The sequence below is a fragment of the Sphaerodactylus townsendi genome, linkage group LG10, assembly GCF_021028975.2.
Source record: "Sphaerodactylus townsendi isolate TG3544 linkage group LG10, MPM_Stown_v2.3, whole genome shotgun sequence".
Taxonomy (NCBI): domain Eukaryota; kingdom Metazoa; phylum Chordata; class Lepidosauria; order Squamata; family Sphaerodactylidae; genus Sphaerodactylus; species Sphaerodactylus townsendi.
The window spans coordinates 82,318,193-82,335,429 of record NC_059434.1 but is presented as its reverse complement, the minus strand read 5'-3'; the positions used below and the strand labels follow the sequence as shown (position 1 = coordinate 82,335,429).

General features: G+C 46.7%; 1 protein-coding gene across 1 annotated transcript in view; it reads left to right on the top strand.

The window, feature by feature from the left end:
* CTNNA2 (catenin alpha 2) overlaps positions 1-17,237 on the top strand; it is a 542,314-nt gene that overhangs the window by 482,335 nt on the left and 42,742 nt on the right. The window contains exons 12-14 of the mRNA XM_048508766.1: positions 2,415-2,528; positions 12,460-12,641; positions 16,424-16,529. Coding sequence (XP_048364723.1) covers positions 2,415-2,528; positions 12,460-12,641; positions 16,424-16,529 — 402 coding nt within the window. The remainder of the gene's footprint in view (positions 1-2,414; positions 2,529-12,459; positions 12,642-16,423; positions 16,530-17,237) is intronic.

The window sequence follows — 17,237 nt, the reverse complement described above, 5'->3', positions numbered from 1 at the left end:
GTCCAGGTGCTCGGGAGCAACAGCCGCAGAAGGCCATTTCTTTCACATCCTGCATGTGAGCTCCCAATGGCACCTGGTGGGCCACTGCGAGTAGCAGAGAGCTGGACTAGATGGACTCTGGTCTGATCCAGCTGGCTTGCTCTTATGTTCTTATGTTCTTATGAAAGGGCCTGAATGTTGCCCAACAAGACTGGACAGATTCCGCCCTGCACCCCCCCCCCAAAAAAAAAATCCCCATAAATGAACTCACAGGGTTTACATTGAAGGACTTTGCCTGAAAGGCTCTGTGGAGCGGACAGCCCCTTATGCAATACAGATAAGGTGAAACGCTCCATAAATGACAGCAGACTCTCCCAAGCTGACTTTCCAGTCTGGTGCGGGGAAAAGTTCTTCCTAGCCTCAGGTAGGTGCCGCTGCCTGAACGCTCCCGTCCATTCCTCTATTGCCAGCCTTTCCATTTTCAAGGTAGTTGATAAAACAAAAATGCCTGTGAAACAACACAGTGGCACTGGGGTATTGCAAAATGACCCACCTCTGTACGATAGTCACACAACATTTCTGTTGTGCCTTGTTCTGTGGATTGCTTAGTCGTATTCAGCTACACATATCTCCCCCCACCCCAAGAAATACATCAATACCAAAATGCATGTTTTGTACTCTTGCGTTAATTGAGTTTAGCAGCTCCTTTAAGACCAACAAGGGGTTTGTTGCTGTTGTTGTTGGTATTCGCTTTCATGTGCATGTCCGCATGAAGAAGTAGTAGTAGAAGAAGGAGATTGGATTTATACCCCTTTTTTCTCTCCTGCAAGGACTCTGAAAGCAGCTTACAAGCTCCATTCCCTTCCCCTCCCCACAACAGACTCCTTGGGAGGCAGGTGGGGCTGAGAGAATTTGGGGCGACCCGTGACTGGCCCAAGGTCATCCAGCCTTTTTCTCTCTTTCTCACAATACTAGAACCAGGGGGCATCCATTGAAAATGCTGGGGGGAAGAATTAGGACTAATAAAAGGAAACACTTCTTCACGCAACGTGTGATTGGTGTTTGGAATATGCTGCCGCAGGAGGTGGTGATGGCCACTCACCTGGATAGCTTTAAAAGGGACTTGGACAGATTTATGGAGGAGAAGTCGATCTATGGCTACCAATCTTCATCCTCGATCTGAGATTGTAAATGCCTTATCTATCTATCTATCTATCTATCTATCTATCTATCTATCTATCTATCTATCTATCTATCTATCTATCTATCTATCTATCTATCTATCTATCTATCTATCGCCCATCCCCGAAGGGCTCTGGGCAGTGTACAGCAGGCCTGCAATAACAATACATAATAACATTAAATACAGCAGGCTAAAAACAACATTGTACACATAAAACAAAGGTGATTTAAAACAATTACAAATTTATAATCATAAAACACAGCAGCAGCAATAATATATGGCGCCCGATCCCAAGGCCGGGAAGGGACAGTACTGATCAAATAGTATATCAGACCTTAACAGACCAGGTGCTCGGGAGCAACAGCCGCAGAAGGCCATTGCTTTCACCTCCTGCATGTGAGCTCCCAAAGGCACCTGGTGGGCCACTGCAAGTAGCAGAGAGCTGGACTAGATGGACTCTGGTCTGATCCAGCTGGCTTGTTCTTATGTTCTTATGTTCTTAGCCGGTGACTAAGGCTCTCTTATGCATGTCTGTATAGTTACAAAGATAGCTCCCCCCTCCAAAAAAAAGAGGAAAACTATATATTGCCGGAATCCGCAGGGCCATCTTCTTTTCACAAGTTGATACCTGGGTATTGCTACCGCTCTGCATAATTCGGGACCCATTATCGTCGTCCCATCGTTTGGGCTCTCCTAGTAATTACTGGATGCATTTGTTCTTCAGAGTGTGTGTAATTTACATTTTGGTCTGAGGAATGATAGGCCACTCCTAGCTCAAGGTGACTTTTTCCAAACATCTTCTTAATCTCTGGGTTTTTTAAAAAAAATTGCAGTCAGTTTGCTTCAGCAACATTATTGGTCTTCTTTTTTTTAACGGAGACCAAATGCAATTATTTTGAAATATTACATTTCAGGGGGCAAACCCATCCTCTGGGCGTTCGTTTGCAAAACAGAAGTTCATCCCCTTAACAGAGTTAAAAGAAATCACGGGCAAGGTGGTGATTAATCCAAGTTGTAAAAGAACAGGGTTGGAAAAGCTTCATTTTTGGGGACAATTCAATTTGGGGGCTTGCTGGCTTGCACAGACAGGTTAATTTAGAATGAAGGAGAAACAGAATTCCCTGGGCAGGTACTTGATGAAATAGGAACTTAGCGTATACTGCGTTTTCTCTCTATTCAGTGTAAGCATTTCTCCTCTTTTTTCCCCTCCATCATTCACTCTCTTGGTTTTCCTTTGTCTTTTTACATGCAGACTCCCGAGGAGCTTGAAGACGATTCTGACTTTGAGCAGGAGGATTACGACGTGCGGAGCCGGACGAGTGTTCAGACCGAAGACGACCAGCTTATTGCAGGCCAGAGCGCAAGGGTTAGTGCAAAATCCGGTCAAGGCGCCGGCCCCTTCCGCACATGGAGAATAATGCACTTTCAAGCCACTTTCACAATTGTTTGCAAGTGGGTTTTGCTATTCTGCACAGTAAAATCCAGCTTCAAAGTGCATTGAAAGTGGATTGAAAGTGCATTATTCTGCATGTGCAGAAGGGGCCACCATTCCAACGTCTGGAAGACATGGTGCAGGTTGGCGAGCTGATTCAGTTAATACAACCTCAGGATGGCTGCGGATAGGAAAGAAGGTGCTTGGGTTCCCAAGAGATGCTAATAATTCTTGACTAGCAGAAACCCCGTCGTACAAACAAATACAACAAGCTCTAGAAAACTGTTGGTGGGTTAATGGCGCCCACTAAGGGAGCCAACCCCCCCATCCCCATGACACCAGCTCCCTCTTGGACCTCTTCCTTTTCCCAGATACCTGCACCAAAAGCTTAATGGTGGCCACTGAGGGGGGAGACCCCTCCTGCTTTTCCTTCCCCCTTAGCCCCATGTCACCAGCTTCCATTTTCTTTATCTTCTCTTCCTGGATTCCTGTAATTTTCGGTCTAGTGTTATTTTCATAGATCACGTCAATTACATGTTAGTTTACAGGGTCTTTTCCAGCATTTATATTTTTTAAAAAGGAAGCCCTTATCATTTTGAAATGGTGGGAGAAACTGCTGTCGTGGTGGTGGTGGTGAAGATGGGGAGGAGCAAGAAAACCCAAAGAAAGCTTAGGGCACGGTGATTTCCTTCACTTTCCCTGCAGAAGGAGATAAAAAGTCACACTTTAACAGCTTTCAAAAACTGCAGAGATTCTCTGAGAGTATAGTGAGTATAGTGACTTGGGGGGAGGGGGGGACAATTTTGTGTCACCATGAATCAAACCCAAAGGAATGCACGTGTAACCTCTATCTGTGGGTTCTGTGGGGCAGAACTTGGAATGAGTTTGCAACAACACATTTTAAAAACAAAATGGTTTACTTAACATATAACATCAACATTTAACATCACACTTCAAGGTCCTGTTCAGGTTACATTTTCAAGTCCTTCTATTTACAGTCTACTGATACTGCCAAGTCCAATTCTTCTTTGCAAGTGGGTTGGCTCCTGAAGACTCCAAGGGCTTGGTGAACAGGCTTCAACATGATGAAGGTTTCCAGGAGAAATCTCACCCATTACAACCACAAAAAGAAACCCTGAAACAATAAATTCCAACATTTACAACATAGCAAAAATAAACTACCACCTTCCCAGTAGTTCCCAACAACATTGCAGTTACCTTAACAAAGTGTTAAGGGCTTATACCAATCAAGGTCCGAGTCTGGTAGCCTTGTCTCCTCCAAACTACATGAGGTCTGCAGCCTCTTGCTGCTTTGAGTCTCCACCCCTTACTGGGTCAACCCATTCTGAGCATGGGGGTTACACACGCTCACAGCAAAGGTTACACAACATGTGTAAATGGCCACAGAATGTTTTTCAGTTCTGTTTTCTCCTGCGTCTTACTCAAGTGAAAAGCTTCAGCTTCCATCTGCTGCCTTGTCTTCCATGTAAGAAAAGAGTAATATCGGAAGATGCCCTAATTCTATCATTCCTTGCATCAGCTGCCTACTGGAGCCGAAGTGGCAGCATCTGCCAGGTCTGGAATGTTCTGTCACAGGGAACTCGCTGGAAATGGAATGTTAAAAAAGCACGGAGGGGTTCAGCCGGCATTATGATGTGCTAATTCGTCTTGCAGATCATTTTAAAGCATGGAGTTTCCTCTGCAAATCATCACTGTTGTTGGGCCTGATGTTTAATTTGTACACGTGTGTGTTTAGCTGCTAGATCAGTGGTGGCGAACCTATGGCACGGGTGCCAGAGGTGGCACTCAGCCCCCTCTGTGGGCACGTGCAAACAGAGTCACACACACACACACCCCTACATCTGGCCTGGGCCGCTGGGGTCGATTATTAGCATTAAACCTAAGACCTAGTTTTGGGGAAGCAGTGTAGGTAATCCTGATCAATGCTGTTAAACCTCACTGATTTTCATGCGAAGAACTAAAGCGTGATCCTTTACCTGGGAGTAAGCTCAGTTGCTGGCAATGGGGCTTGCTTCTGAGTAAACCCTCCTAGGATCGTGATTCACCCGTCGGAAGAGTTGCACGATTACTTCAAAGCAGAGCCGCCGACTACCACCAAGCTTACTCCTGAGTAATGCACGCCTTAGAGCCAACATTTCTAAACTAAAACCTCAGTATTCAGGTTAAATTGTCATGTTGGCACTTTGCGATAAAGAAGTGGGTTTTGGGTTGCAATTTGGGCACTCGGTCTCGAAAAGGTTCGCCATCACTGTGCTAGATGTTACATTTCTTTAAAAAAATTAAAATGGCTAATTATTATAAGGAATAATACCTCTAACAGTTTGCCAGTGCTGAGTGGAACTGAGCTACCTGAACCCTGCCAGGTGGCCTTTTATCTGGACAGCACCAATATGGTGCCCACATGGCCATGCATCCACACAGCTTACCAGGAATGTTGATTATAAGTATGACCCTACCTGAGTAGCAGCAGCGTAGTAGGGCTTGTCATGGAGTAGCATGTCCCATGTTAATGAATAATTGAATCATAGAGCCTTTCCGCATGGGCCAAATACAGCGTCCTATGGACGGCAAAAATGCCATCCCTGGGAAAGCATTCACACAGGACACGTTGCTGCTGCGCAGCAGCGCCGTCCTGGCTTTCCCTGGGCGGCATGAAGCCGCCCCTGAAAACCTCGCTCAATGAGCAAGGTTATTGATAAACAGCGTCTTCTGGAGGTCGCAGGGGAGCGTAGGCGGGTCCCTGCAGTCCTCCAGAGGGACGCTGCACAAGAAGGTGAGTGGAGGGGACCACCGCCGCCTCTCCGGCTGCAGGGGAAGTCAGGGCTGCGCGCACGCTAGCGTGCGAACGGTTCCTGACCCTCCACCGGTATATTTCATACCAGTGGAGGTACATTTCCGCGCATGTGCAGAAAGGGCCATAGAGTTGGAAGAGACCTTGAGGGCTATCAAATCCAACCCCCTTCAACACATACTCCATCACACTCCAAAGTAGTGCATTCCACTGTCAAACAGCCCTTACTGTCAGGATGTTTTTTTAGGTGGAATCTCTTTTCCTGCGCCTTGAATCCATTGCTCCTGGTCCTAGTCTCTGGAGCAGCAGAAAACAAGCTTGCTCCCTGCATGTGCGGACGGGGCCAGAGAAAAAGGTGCTTGGAAACGTTTCCAGTTCCAAACGGAGGGAAAATCGTTTCACTATCCTCCTGGAAACATTGTGACTTGTGCGGAAAAGTCCATAGTTCTGCAGGGCTGAGCAAACCACGGAGAAGACCCCTTTAAAAATGAAAGGAAGGAAGCTGGAATTCACAGGCTTCAGGCTTCTCCTCCCCAAATTAATGCTAGTCTTTTTTGTGTGTTGCTGTTACAGAAATACGTGACCCAGGAGCTATCAGGCAATGAAAATGTCCTTGCACGGGAAAGACCGGAGGCAAAATAGCTGCAAAGCTGCTGTACAGAAGCCGTTAATACTATTCAGGCTCCTTGTCGGTCCTTGATTAGAAATAAATAACCTGGAAATGTGCACGCCACGATTGCCGCACTCACACACACTGAGTTCTCACTCACTATGTGTGTGTGTGCGGCAAACGTGGCGTGCACATTTCCAGTTTATTTATTTCTAATCAAGGACCGACACTGGGGGTTTTTTTTATTGGGGGGGGGAGTATGCCTGCTATTGAAAAACTCCACTGCAATCAAGATTAGAGTGTTGACTAAGGTTGAGTTCCAAGTATAATCCGATAAAGCAGCAGTGGCGTAGTGGCTAAGAGCAGTGGCTAAGAGCAGGTACACTCTGATCTGGAGGAACCGGGTTTGATTCCCAGCTCTGCCGCCTGAGCTGTGGAGGCTTATCTGGGGAATTCAGATTAGCCTGTACACTCCCACCACACGCCAGCTGGGTGACCTTGGGCTAGTCACAGCTTCTCGGAGCTCTCTCAGCCCCACCCACCTCACAGGGTGTTTGTTGTGAAGGGGGAAGGGCAAGGAGATTGTAAGCCCCTTTGAGTCTCCTACAGGAGAGAAAGGGGGGATATAAATCCAAACTCTTCTTCTTCTTCTTCTAAAAGAGGCACTGCTTTGTGAATGTCATGTTTCCCCTTGGAAATACTGATGAGTGTCAGATGCATAGAGCAGGCCCTGTGTTTTCATTCAAATGTAGAGAGGAGGGGGGATTTTTTCTTTCCTTTGTCATTTCCTTCCGGAGAAGGTTTTTTCCACGTTAACATTTCAGGCTATCGAGTTGCATTGATAAGACCTAATTAAAACTCCGGCATTGAATTTTAATTTGATTAACAGCATTTTTCCCTCCATTCCCCCTCCCCCGTTTCCTGTTTATAGATAACCTCCCCCCCCCCCCCGGTTTTGGAAAAGGTCAATTATGAATTTTTTAAAAAGCCAAGAGCATTTTAAAAATATGTAGCGAGTGAGAATGCAGCTGATTGAAAGTGACATAAACAAGAAAAAAATGTAATGACACTTAAATAGATGTCATCCCCCATTAAATGTGTTGCGGAGTTTGGTGAAACTCCTGGAGCCAAACGGCATCGCAGTCTGGAAAGCGTTGTTCAAAGTGCCCATTTGATCTTCAAAAGTAATTATTATAATTTTGCTGTTCTATGTTGTAACTTCATGGCAGATCCTTTTTCTTTCTTTCTTTTTTTTTTTAGAAAGTTGGAAGAAATTATATATAAAAACTTATTCAGCACTAGTAGATGTACATCACCCTGGAGATAATTGAAAAACAAAATGTTTAAAAAGATTCATCCATATCAATTTCTTGTGGGCAGAGAAGGTTACTTCTCAGGTTTCGAGTTGCCCAGACTGCTAAACAGAACAGATAGAAGCCCTGCACAAACTAGGAAGTCTCACACACACATCAAAGATATCAATGGCATAAGATCCTTTTAAGTCATAGAATCATAGAGTTGGAAGAGACCACAAGGGCCATCCAGTCCAACCCCCTGCAATGCAGGAACACACAATCAAAGCACTCCTGACAGATGGCCACCCAGCCTCTCTTTAAAAACCTCCAAAGAAGAAGACTCCACCACACTCTTAGGTAGTGCATTCCACTGTTGAACAGCCCTGAAAGTCAGAACGTTCTTCTGATGTTTAGGTGGATTCTCTTTTCCTGTACCTTGAATCCATTACTCCTGGTCGTAGTCTCTGCGGCAGCAGAAAACAGGTTTGCTCCCTCACCAACATGGCATCCCTTCAAATATCTCAACATGGCTATCATGTCAACCTTCTCTTTTGAGATCATGTCAATTAAAAGGGTTTTATAAGTCGAAGATAACACTTAGAATTGGACTCGATAGCAAACTGGCAACCAGCAGACCCGTAGATGTGGTTTCCTTGATTCCCGCTCCATCAAGCTTTTGAGACTTTATTTTTTTTTTAAGAAAAAATCTTTCTTTAATGGGTCTGAAGGAGCTTCTGCCAGCTATTTCCTTGACATGCTGCATCAGAGACCTGCAACCTTTAAACCTGAGAAAACATTGCGTAAAGATCATAAACTACTCCTTCACTTTACAGGAATGTGTTGGATTTCATTCTGGGAACAGGTAATATTCTGAAATTGGGGCTGAGTCATTAAAGACAAATTTCAAAGTGACAAAATCGCAGCGAAGAGGGCTTTAAGCAGCTCCTGGCTTCAGACGGCATTCGGGTGCAGATAGAGGTCCTCACAATTACATTATTTGGTGGCAACTAGGCAGGTTGTTGGGAGCCCAAATATCACTTGGTACAAGGTGGTCAGTGAGATTTTACTTGGTACATGTAATCTTTGGGAAACGTTTTGACATCATTGTGATGTCACAGAACATGAAGCATGGTATTAAAAGGAGCAAAGACGAGCAGTGGGTTAATGTGGGAGGCCCTAGATATTTGTGCCGACTGTCTCAGTGAGATCACATCACAGAGCTTTCTCCATACAAGTCTTCGGAATGGGTTTAATAGAGTCGATATCGCATGGAGATCCTCATCTGGGTGGCTCAGACTAGCCCAATCTCATCAGATCTCAGAAGCTAAGCAGGATCAGCCTTGGTTAGTGCTCAGATGAGAAACCACCCATGAAGTTCAGAGTTGCTACGCCAAGGTGGACGATGGCAGACCAGCCATATGTGTCTCTTGTCCTGAAGAAGAAGAAGAAGAAGAAGAAGAAGAAGAAGAAGAAGAAGAAGAAGAAGAAGAAGAAGAAGAAGAAGAAGAAGAAGAAGAAGAAGAAGAAGAAGAAGAAGAAGAAGAAGAATTGGGGCCAATTCACACTTTGTCAGCTTAACCTACCTCGCATCATTGTTGTGAGGGTAAAATGGAGAACAGAAGAATGTAAACCACTTTGAGGAGGAGGAGAAGAAAGAAGAAGAAGAAGGGAGGAGGAGGAGGAGTTTGGATTTATATCACACCTTTCTCTCCTGTAAGGAGACTCAAGGTGGCTTACAAGCTCCTTTCCCTTCCTCTCCCCACGATAGACACTTTGTGAGGTCAGTGGGGCTGAGAGAGTCCTGAAGAACTGTGGCTAGCCCAAGGTCACCCAGCAGGAATGTAGGAGTGCAGAAACCCATCTGGTTCACCAGATAAGCCTCTGCAACTCAGATGGAGGAGTGCGGAATCAAACCTGGTTCTCCAGATTAGAATCCACCTGCTTGTAACCACCACACTTGAAAACCCTATGGGGGGGGTCATCATAGGATGACTGTGATTTGATGGCACTTTCCCCCACCATTATACGGAGACAACATTGGTCATGGTACCAGACCTGTAGGTTTCAGACGTGTGTTGTCCCTCATCTGATGTCACAGCTGACACTGTGTAAATATCACAGGTTATGTTATTATTTGCAGGTACTCACTCAACCATGTAGTTCCTCCAACAAAATGACATTTCCATGTCCAGGTATGGGGGAGAGCAACAGTTACCAGGTATTCCCTTCTCCCCTGCAGACCTCCTATACCAGTGATGGCGAACCTTTGGCACTCCAGATGTTATGGACTACAATTCACATCAGCTCCTGCCAGCATGGCCAATTGGCGATGCTGGCAGGGGCTGATGGGAATTGTAGTCCATAACATCTGGAGTGCGAAAGGTTCGCCACAACGGTCCTATACTGTTCTTAATGGAACAGAAATTCAGTGGACTGCATCAGAAGGAAGAAGCAAGAAAGTCCCACTCTGCCGATTTTGCAGATATTTAGATTCCCACCATTAGTTATTTTATTTTCTTCTTTTTTTCCCAACCAATAGGCCCATCAGAACACAGTCCTGTGCAGTTTTCACTTCATTATTTGTTGTTATATTAAGGGAGAAGGCTGAGACCTGCCGAGTGTAGCCAACAGCCCGTGCTAGACCACCATCAAACGTCCACCTGTCAAGACTGATTTCTCAACTTGCTCTTGCCGAACTGGAATAAGGGACAGCTGATAATTCTGTAGATTGGATTGTCCTTGTTTGACCAAGCAGACCCTGGAAAAGAAACTGAAGGAGACTGCAGACATGGACGTTTCTCGCCCCAAACAATGTCAGCGTATCTTCCAGCGATCAGTTCTCCCAGACCTGTTTCTGAAGCTTAGCTTCTTGGTGACCTCTGCTCTGAACAAGTTTCTTTGGTTTTCTGCCTGACATGAAGTTTTTCATTCTCCTCCCTGGAAGAGCTGCTCCGGTCTTCTTGTGCTTGAGGAATCTCAATGGTAGTTGGGTATACAAGCTCCATAAATGTGCATAAATTTTATTTCAGTGCAAGGCTTGTCTTCACTTTGATCCCTCAAATTACTTCCTTCTGGGGTCGAATCCCCACTACCGTCTTAGCCAAGTTTCAGAAGACAAACTAACCAGGTTTGAGGGATGACCTCCCCATTGCTTGTGTGGCAGATTCCGTTTCTGGCGCTCGTTCTCCCCGTTAATCCGCGTTCCGGCAGGATCTGGTTGCAAGTGGCATAGACCCCATTGACACGGTTCAGAGTTGATCCGAGGGGAGGGATGAGGGTTGAAACTCTGACTCGTTTCCCGCCCTGGAGTGTGACACGGAATGTGGGCAACCAATCAGCTCTGCGATGCACACACAGCCTTTCCTTGGTTTCATTTCCGCTTTTGCAATCGGCCAGCAGAAGGGGATGCAAACATTAAACTGTCAAACGCGTAACTTTGAATCGTTCATGGTTTACACAGGTAACGATTAACTGTTTGCACAGTTAAACAGTTAAACGTTAAACTTTTACACGCTGGTTTTTTTATCACACCCCTACAATGTATGTTTCCGCAGTGGGAAAAGGTCCCGCCCCATCAAGGCATGCCAGCCAATCAGGGGAGACCGGCGAAGCGAGCTCCCCTGGTAGTGGGGATTGCTAAGAGTTCTGCAACCGCGTGTGTCTGCTGTGTGCTCGCTGTGGTGGGGAGGGAGAAACTCTGATGAAGAGGACACGGTTACACAATGAACAAGTTTGGATCTGCGTGCAAATTTCAAGTGGGGATTTGACCTGGTTCACCTGCCAACCACTCATTATGCTTCTGCTAGGAGGTGTATATAGTTGTTCCTATTTGTGTCCAGAGTTGGTTGATGGTCCCCAGAACAAGCCCCAGTCCTGCAGGACTTCATGAACAATCCTAACAGAGAGCCAGCATGATGTAGTGGATAGGAGTGGTGGGACTCTATTCTGGAGCGGTGGGCTGTCATCGGGGGAAGCAGGTTTGATTCCCCACTCCTCCACATGAAACGTGCTGAGTTCTCTCAGAAGTCTCTCAGCCCCATCTTCCTCACAAGGTGTCTGTCGTGAGGAGAGGAAGGGGAGGGATGTAAGCTGCTTTGACACTCCTGACGGTGGAGGAACGGGGGGGTGTAAATCTAGACTCTTCTTCTTCTAAGCCGGTCTACTTGAAACACAGCTTACTCCCAGGAAAGTGCCCTTAGGATCTCAGTCTTAGCTGCCAAATCACTTACGAAGATAACCCTGTAAAGGAATTCCATCCCTTAATAGGGGGGTACAAATTTAGATATAGCTCTCAGTAAGTCTAAAACCCATAAGAGGGCAATTCTTGTTAAAACTTCAGAGGAGGACCAAGTCACTAAAATGTGTGCACACCAGTCATGTAGCTCCAATGGGGTGGGGGGCACCCCCCCAGGCGCATACCATTGGGGTCATGTGGGGGTGGAAAATTGCCCCCTTCCCTCTCGCCCTGCCCCACCCCACCCCACCAGCCAGGCCCCGTGGCTCAGAACAGGCTTCTTTTTCAGTTGGCTGCTCTTTGCAGCCAGCTGAACTAAGGTAAGTGGGTGGGGTCGAGGGGTGGGGTGCTGTGGGGGGAGGGGGCCTAGGGGGCTGGTCCCAGGTGCCACTTTCCCCCACACCCCTGGTGCACACATTCCCCAGGATCAGAGCACTTTGGAGCCCCATGAAGCTATGGAATCCAACTGCCTTATTTGTAGTGTTTACCACCTCAGTGTGGACGAGGACTTACTCCAGTTGCATGGGAATGGAGGGTTGCAAGAATACACATAAATGTTAACAGTGAGGAATCAACTTGTGCATTTTCAGTATGAAATTACGCAGCTGGCAGGTTTAAGACTTTCCACATGTAGCATTCAACTTCACAATTCCAGGGCACAAAAATCTGAAACCCGAAAGGGCCAAAGGGTTGGGGCTCTTGCAACCCCTGATTCCCCCCTCCCCCGATAATAACCATAAGCAGAAGCAAAGTCTCCCAACCAGTTTTCTGTTGTATGCAAGATTGAAGTTTTGCAGGCTGGTTGCTCCAGTTACGGAGAAGTGGGTGGAAGATGATTTTTCACCATGTCTGTTTTTAAGACTTTTTTTTCCTGTCCCTAAAAAAAAAAAACACCATCGTTTGTTTTTATTCAGGCGATCATGGCTCAGCTTCCCCAGGAGGAAAAGGCGAAAATTGCTGAGCAAGTCGAGATCTTCCACCAAGAGAAGAGCAAGCTGGATGCCGAAGTGGCCAAGTGGGACGACAGCGGCAACGATATCATCGTGCTGGCCAAGCAGATGTGCATGATCATGATGGAGATGACAGACTTCACAAGGTACGTGACCGGCCTCGTCTTCTTCACACGAGATCAACATGAGGAGAAGCGATGCATTTTGCAGTCAGAGGAACAGCTGCAGGAATGTGCGTTGGCCTGCCACTAGAGCCGTGGTGGCGAACCTTTGGCACTCCAGATGTTATGGACTACAATTCCCATCAGCCCCTTCCAGCATGGCCAATTGGCCGTGCTGGAAGGGGCTGATGGGAATTGTAGTCCATAACATCTGGAGTGCCAAAGGTTCGGCACCACGGCTCTAGTGGCATATCTAGGGGAAATGTAGCCTGGTGCAAAATCTGAGTGTCCCCCCCAACAGCCACCCTCCCCCACCACAACTTTGTTTTGCACCAGAAGTCAGTGTTTGGACCCAGAGGGGAGGAGGGGGGGGCAATTTTCCGCCCCTACGTGACTAAATGGCTGCAACCTGGGGACATTTGTCCCCATATGTCCCCTTGGGTGGTACGCCTCTGCCTGCCACTGGGGGATCTGGAAGCATTTGGATGACCCAGCCTCCCAATTCAGAGGAAGTCTAACGATAAAGAAGGGTGGGGCACAAGCTATATTAATGTGGTTGTGCAAAAATTGGCATGGGTTTTCAACAGTCCGTTCTTATTCCTCAGAGCGACGTTTATTCCCATAACAAAGTTACCAAAGTCAATCACATATTGGGGCTGGGGGGGAGACAAGAAGAAGAAGAGGCGCATTCAAAAGACGAGACGGCCCTCATACTGAGTTAGCGGGTTGCCCATCTTAGGCCAGTGATGTGTATTCTGAGTGGAAGCTGTTGATCATGTTTATTTGCAATTGAACTGCCTCAGCCTTCTTACACAGAGATTCAAAAATAGGTCTGCATAATGACCCTTCTTAAGAATTGGCAGTAGGGTTACCCAACTGGATTGGGCAGTTTCTGGAAATGTGGGAGTAAAGCATGAGGAGGATGGGAAGAAGAAGAAGAAGAAGAAGAAGAAGAAGAAGAAGAAGAAGAAGAAGAAGAAGAAGAAGAAGAAGAAGAAGAAGAAGAAGAAGAAGAGGAGGAGGAGGAGGAGGAGGAGGAGGAGGAGGAGGAGGAGGAGGAGTTTGGATTTATATCCCCCTTTCACTCCTGCAGGAGACTCAAAGGGGCTTACAATCTCCTTGCCCTTCCCCCCTCAAAACAAACACCCTGTGAGGTGCGTGGGGCTGAGAGAGCTCCGAGAAGCTGTGACTAGCCCAAGGTCACCCAGCTGGCATGTGTGGGAGTGCACAGGCTAATCTGAATTCCCCAGATAAGCCTCCACAACTCAAGCGGCAGAGCTGGGAATCAAACCTGGTTCCTCCAGATCAGAGTGCACCTGCTCTTAGCCACTACACCACAAGATTTTTGCTATCACATGTCACTTCTGACCGGAAGTGAATCTACTGGGTCAGGATGACACTTTGCCTAATATTCTATCACTATTCTTCTGAAAGCCTATGGTAAACCTTGGAGTATCATACAGGAAGTGACATCACATGTTAGCATGACAGCAAATTGCCCTGTTGGGGGTGGGGCGGCGGTACAGGAAACAGGTTCCTGGGCTATAGCAGGAGACTGGCCCTTCCCTACCGGTTTACCACCTCTGTGAGTTTGAGTTAGGCCTTTGTTACGCATCGGAATACCAAACAACACACATTGAAATGGGGCAAATGGTCAGAAAGAATTAAGTAGGTCTTTTCCTTCTGCCCCCTCCAATTCCAGGGTGCAATTAGATAACTGTTGCACTCTACCAAATTTCCCCATCCTTTTATTAAATGCTTTAACTTCCAACAACCAAACCGATTCTACATACTGACTGCTGTGAGCAAATCAATATTCAGTTCTAATATTTTTGAAAGAAATGTTTGAATGATCTCCGAAACTAAGCAGGATCAACCCTGGCTAATAATTGGGTGGGGGACCATTAAGGAATTCTGGGGTCGCTACACAGTGGCAGATGATGGCGAACCACCTCTGGCCCTTTCCACACGGGCCAATTAAACCTGGATCACACCGGTAAAAACCAGGGGGGGGGGCGGAACTTCACACGGATCTTTCTCCTAATGCAGATACGCTCAGTGTTCCCTCTCCCCAACCCAGGTTATTCAAGAATAACCTGTTTGAATGCACATAGCAGCCATGGCCGAGTGAACGGCCGGGCTGGAGGCATGTTAAAACGAAAGAATCTTGGGTGTGTTTTGTGTTCCCCGGCTTCCATCTGTGCAGCCACGATGACATGCAGGGCCTTATCGTGACTCTGGGGGATTGGCCGTGCCTGCCCGCAGGGCTATGTATCGGAGGCAGGTAAGAATACCCCAAAAAAGATGCACTTCCATGTGGAGGCACGCGCCCCGACAGCCAGCCATGCGAATGGGCCGGGGTGAGGATGGGTTCATGTAATTTTCACCCGCGTTTATTGGCCAATCCCCTTCTCTTGAAAAGGGCCTCTGTTCGTACCTTGCTTTGAAAATCCTATGGGATCATCATGGCTGAAACGTGACAGCGAACAAAAGAAAAGAAAGAGTTGCCATGACAAATGCTCATAAAAATCCACAGCGTTTTCACAGTTTAATCCGAATATATCCCAGAGTGGGCAACGCACCTTTGCTGTGAATCTTGCTCCCGCCCCCTCTCCCAAGAACATAAGAACATAAGAACATAAGAACTAGCCTGCTGGATCAGACCAGAGTCCATCTAGTCCAGCATTCTGCTACTCGCAGTGGCCCACCAGGTGCCTTTGGGAGCTCACATGCAGCATGTGAAAGCAATGGCCTGCTGCTGCTGCTGCTGCTCCTGAGCACCTGGTCAGCTAAGGCATTTGCAATCTGAGATCAAGGAGGATCAAGATTGGTCGCCATAGATCGACTTCTCCTCCATAAAACTGTCCAAGCCCTTTTTAAAGCTATCCAGGTTAGTGGCCATCACCACCTCCTGTGGCAGCATATTCCAAACACCAATCACACGTTGTGTGAAGAAGTGTTTCCTTTTATTTGTCCTAATTCTTCCCCCCAGCATTTTCAATGGATGCCCCCTGGTTCTAGTATTGTGAGAAGGAGAGAAAAATTTCTCTCTGTCAACATTTTCTACCCCAGGCATAATTTTATAGACTTCAATCATATCCCCCCTCAGACGTCTCCTCTCCAAACTAAAGAGCCCCAAACGCTGCAGCCTCTCCTCATAAGGAAGGGGCTCCAATCCTTCAATCATCCTTGTTGCCCTTCTCTGCACTTTTTCTATCTCTTCGATATCCTTTTGGAGATGCGGCGACCAGAACTGAACACAGGACTCCAAGTGCGGTCGCACCACGGCTTTATATAAGGGCATGACAATCCTTGCAAGGAATCTATCCCCCCCCCCCACACACACACCCTTTTCCGCCTTTTGTACTGGATGAGGTACCTTCTGCAGTAAACACAGGTCGGGGAGTAACCGAGGGTTGCATTCCACCCGGGATATCGTCGTAATGAGCACTTAAAAATGCACATACTATTAAGCATAGCTCACGAGCTTGAAGGCAAAATCAAAGAAAATGCTGGCGAAGCATTCTGGAGCATATTCAGAAATCCAGCAGCTCCCTGTTTTTTTTTAAAAAAACTAATCAAGGTATGCTATAACAGGTAGTTTAAAGGTGATGTTGTTCTAAATTGGAAAGGCGTTTAGAGCACGGGTCTTGAAAAAGCTTGCGGCGGGGGGAGAAAAAAATATGAAAACCCCTTCTGCGGGATCCTAACGGTGTTTATTTCCCTAATTTAATTAGATGCCACCGTAATTACCTTGTCTGTTCCAGGGGTAAGGGACCGTTGAAGAATACGTCTGATGTCATTAACGCGGCCAAGAAGATTGCTGAAGCTGGTTCGAGAATGGACAAATTGGCTCGTGCGGTGGCTGATCAGGTAATTTCGCAGTTGCTCTCGAAAGGGGTTTGTTTGCCCGGAAGCGCCAAGTCTTGAAGCATTTTGGCCAGACTTTCGGGTATGTGCCCGGCGTTCTGATATCTCTCGTTTGTAGAAAACGTGGGCTGGCATTCGTGAGTCTTGTCGTTGACTTTCATCCTGCCAGGTGGAAATCTTCTTTGGCATTGGATAGCGTAAAACTATCTGGTTTTCCTCAGACACTGCTTCACTAGGAAAAGCGGCAGTTCACACGTATCAGAAGCATAGGAGCTGCGTTAAGTAGCTGGAAATCTCCAATTAGCTGTAAACCAAACTGAACCCTTTAATGGCATTCAGATAACAACACTAATGCATACTTTTAAAAAATACACATTTATAAAAGAGCATATATATATAAAAAATCATCTTAAGTGATCATTTAAAAACTGGAAAAAAATGTTTCAAAGGTTACATTAAGAACACCTTGCAATTACAATGCAAAGGGACCTGCCAGTCAACCCTAAGACTTCTCTTGAGCCGTTGTCCAGAAGGAAGAGGGTTTCTGTTGGTCTTTGAGAATGCTGCTGTCAGTCAACAGAGGTGCCAGGAACTTCCCCCTAGCTGCATTATATGAGGTCTAGTTAGTTCAGGTCTTTAACCTGAGGCTTTTCCCATGGCTGTAGTACACCCAGCTTGGGGTCAGAGACATGGGGGTGGGGGGTGACATTG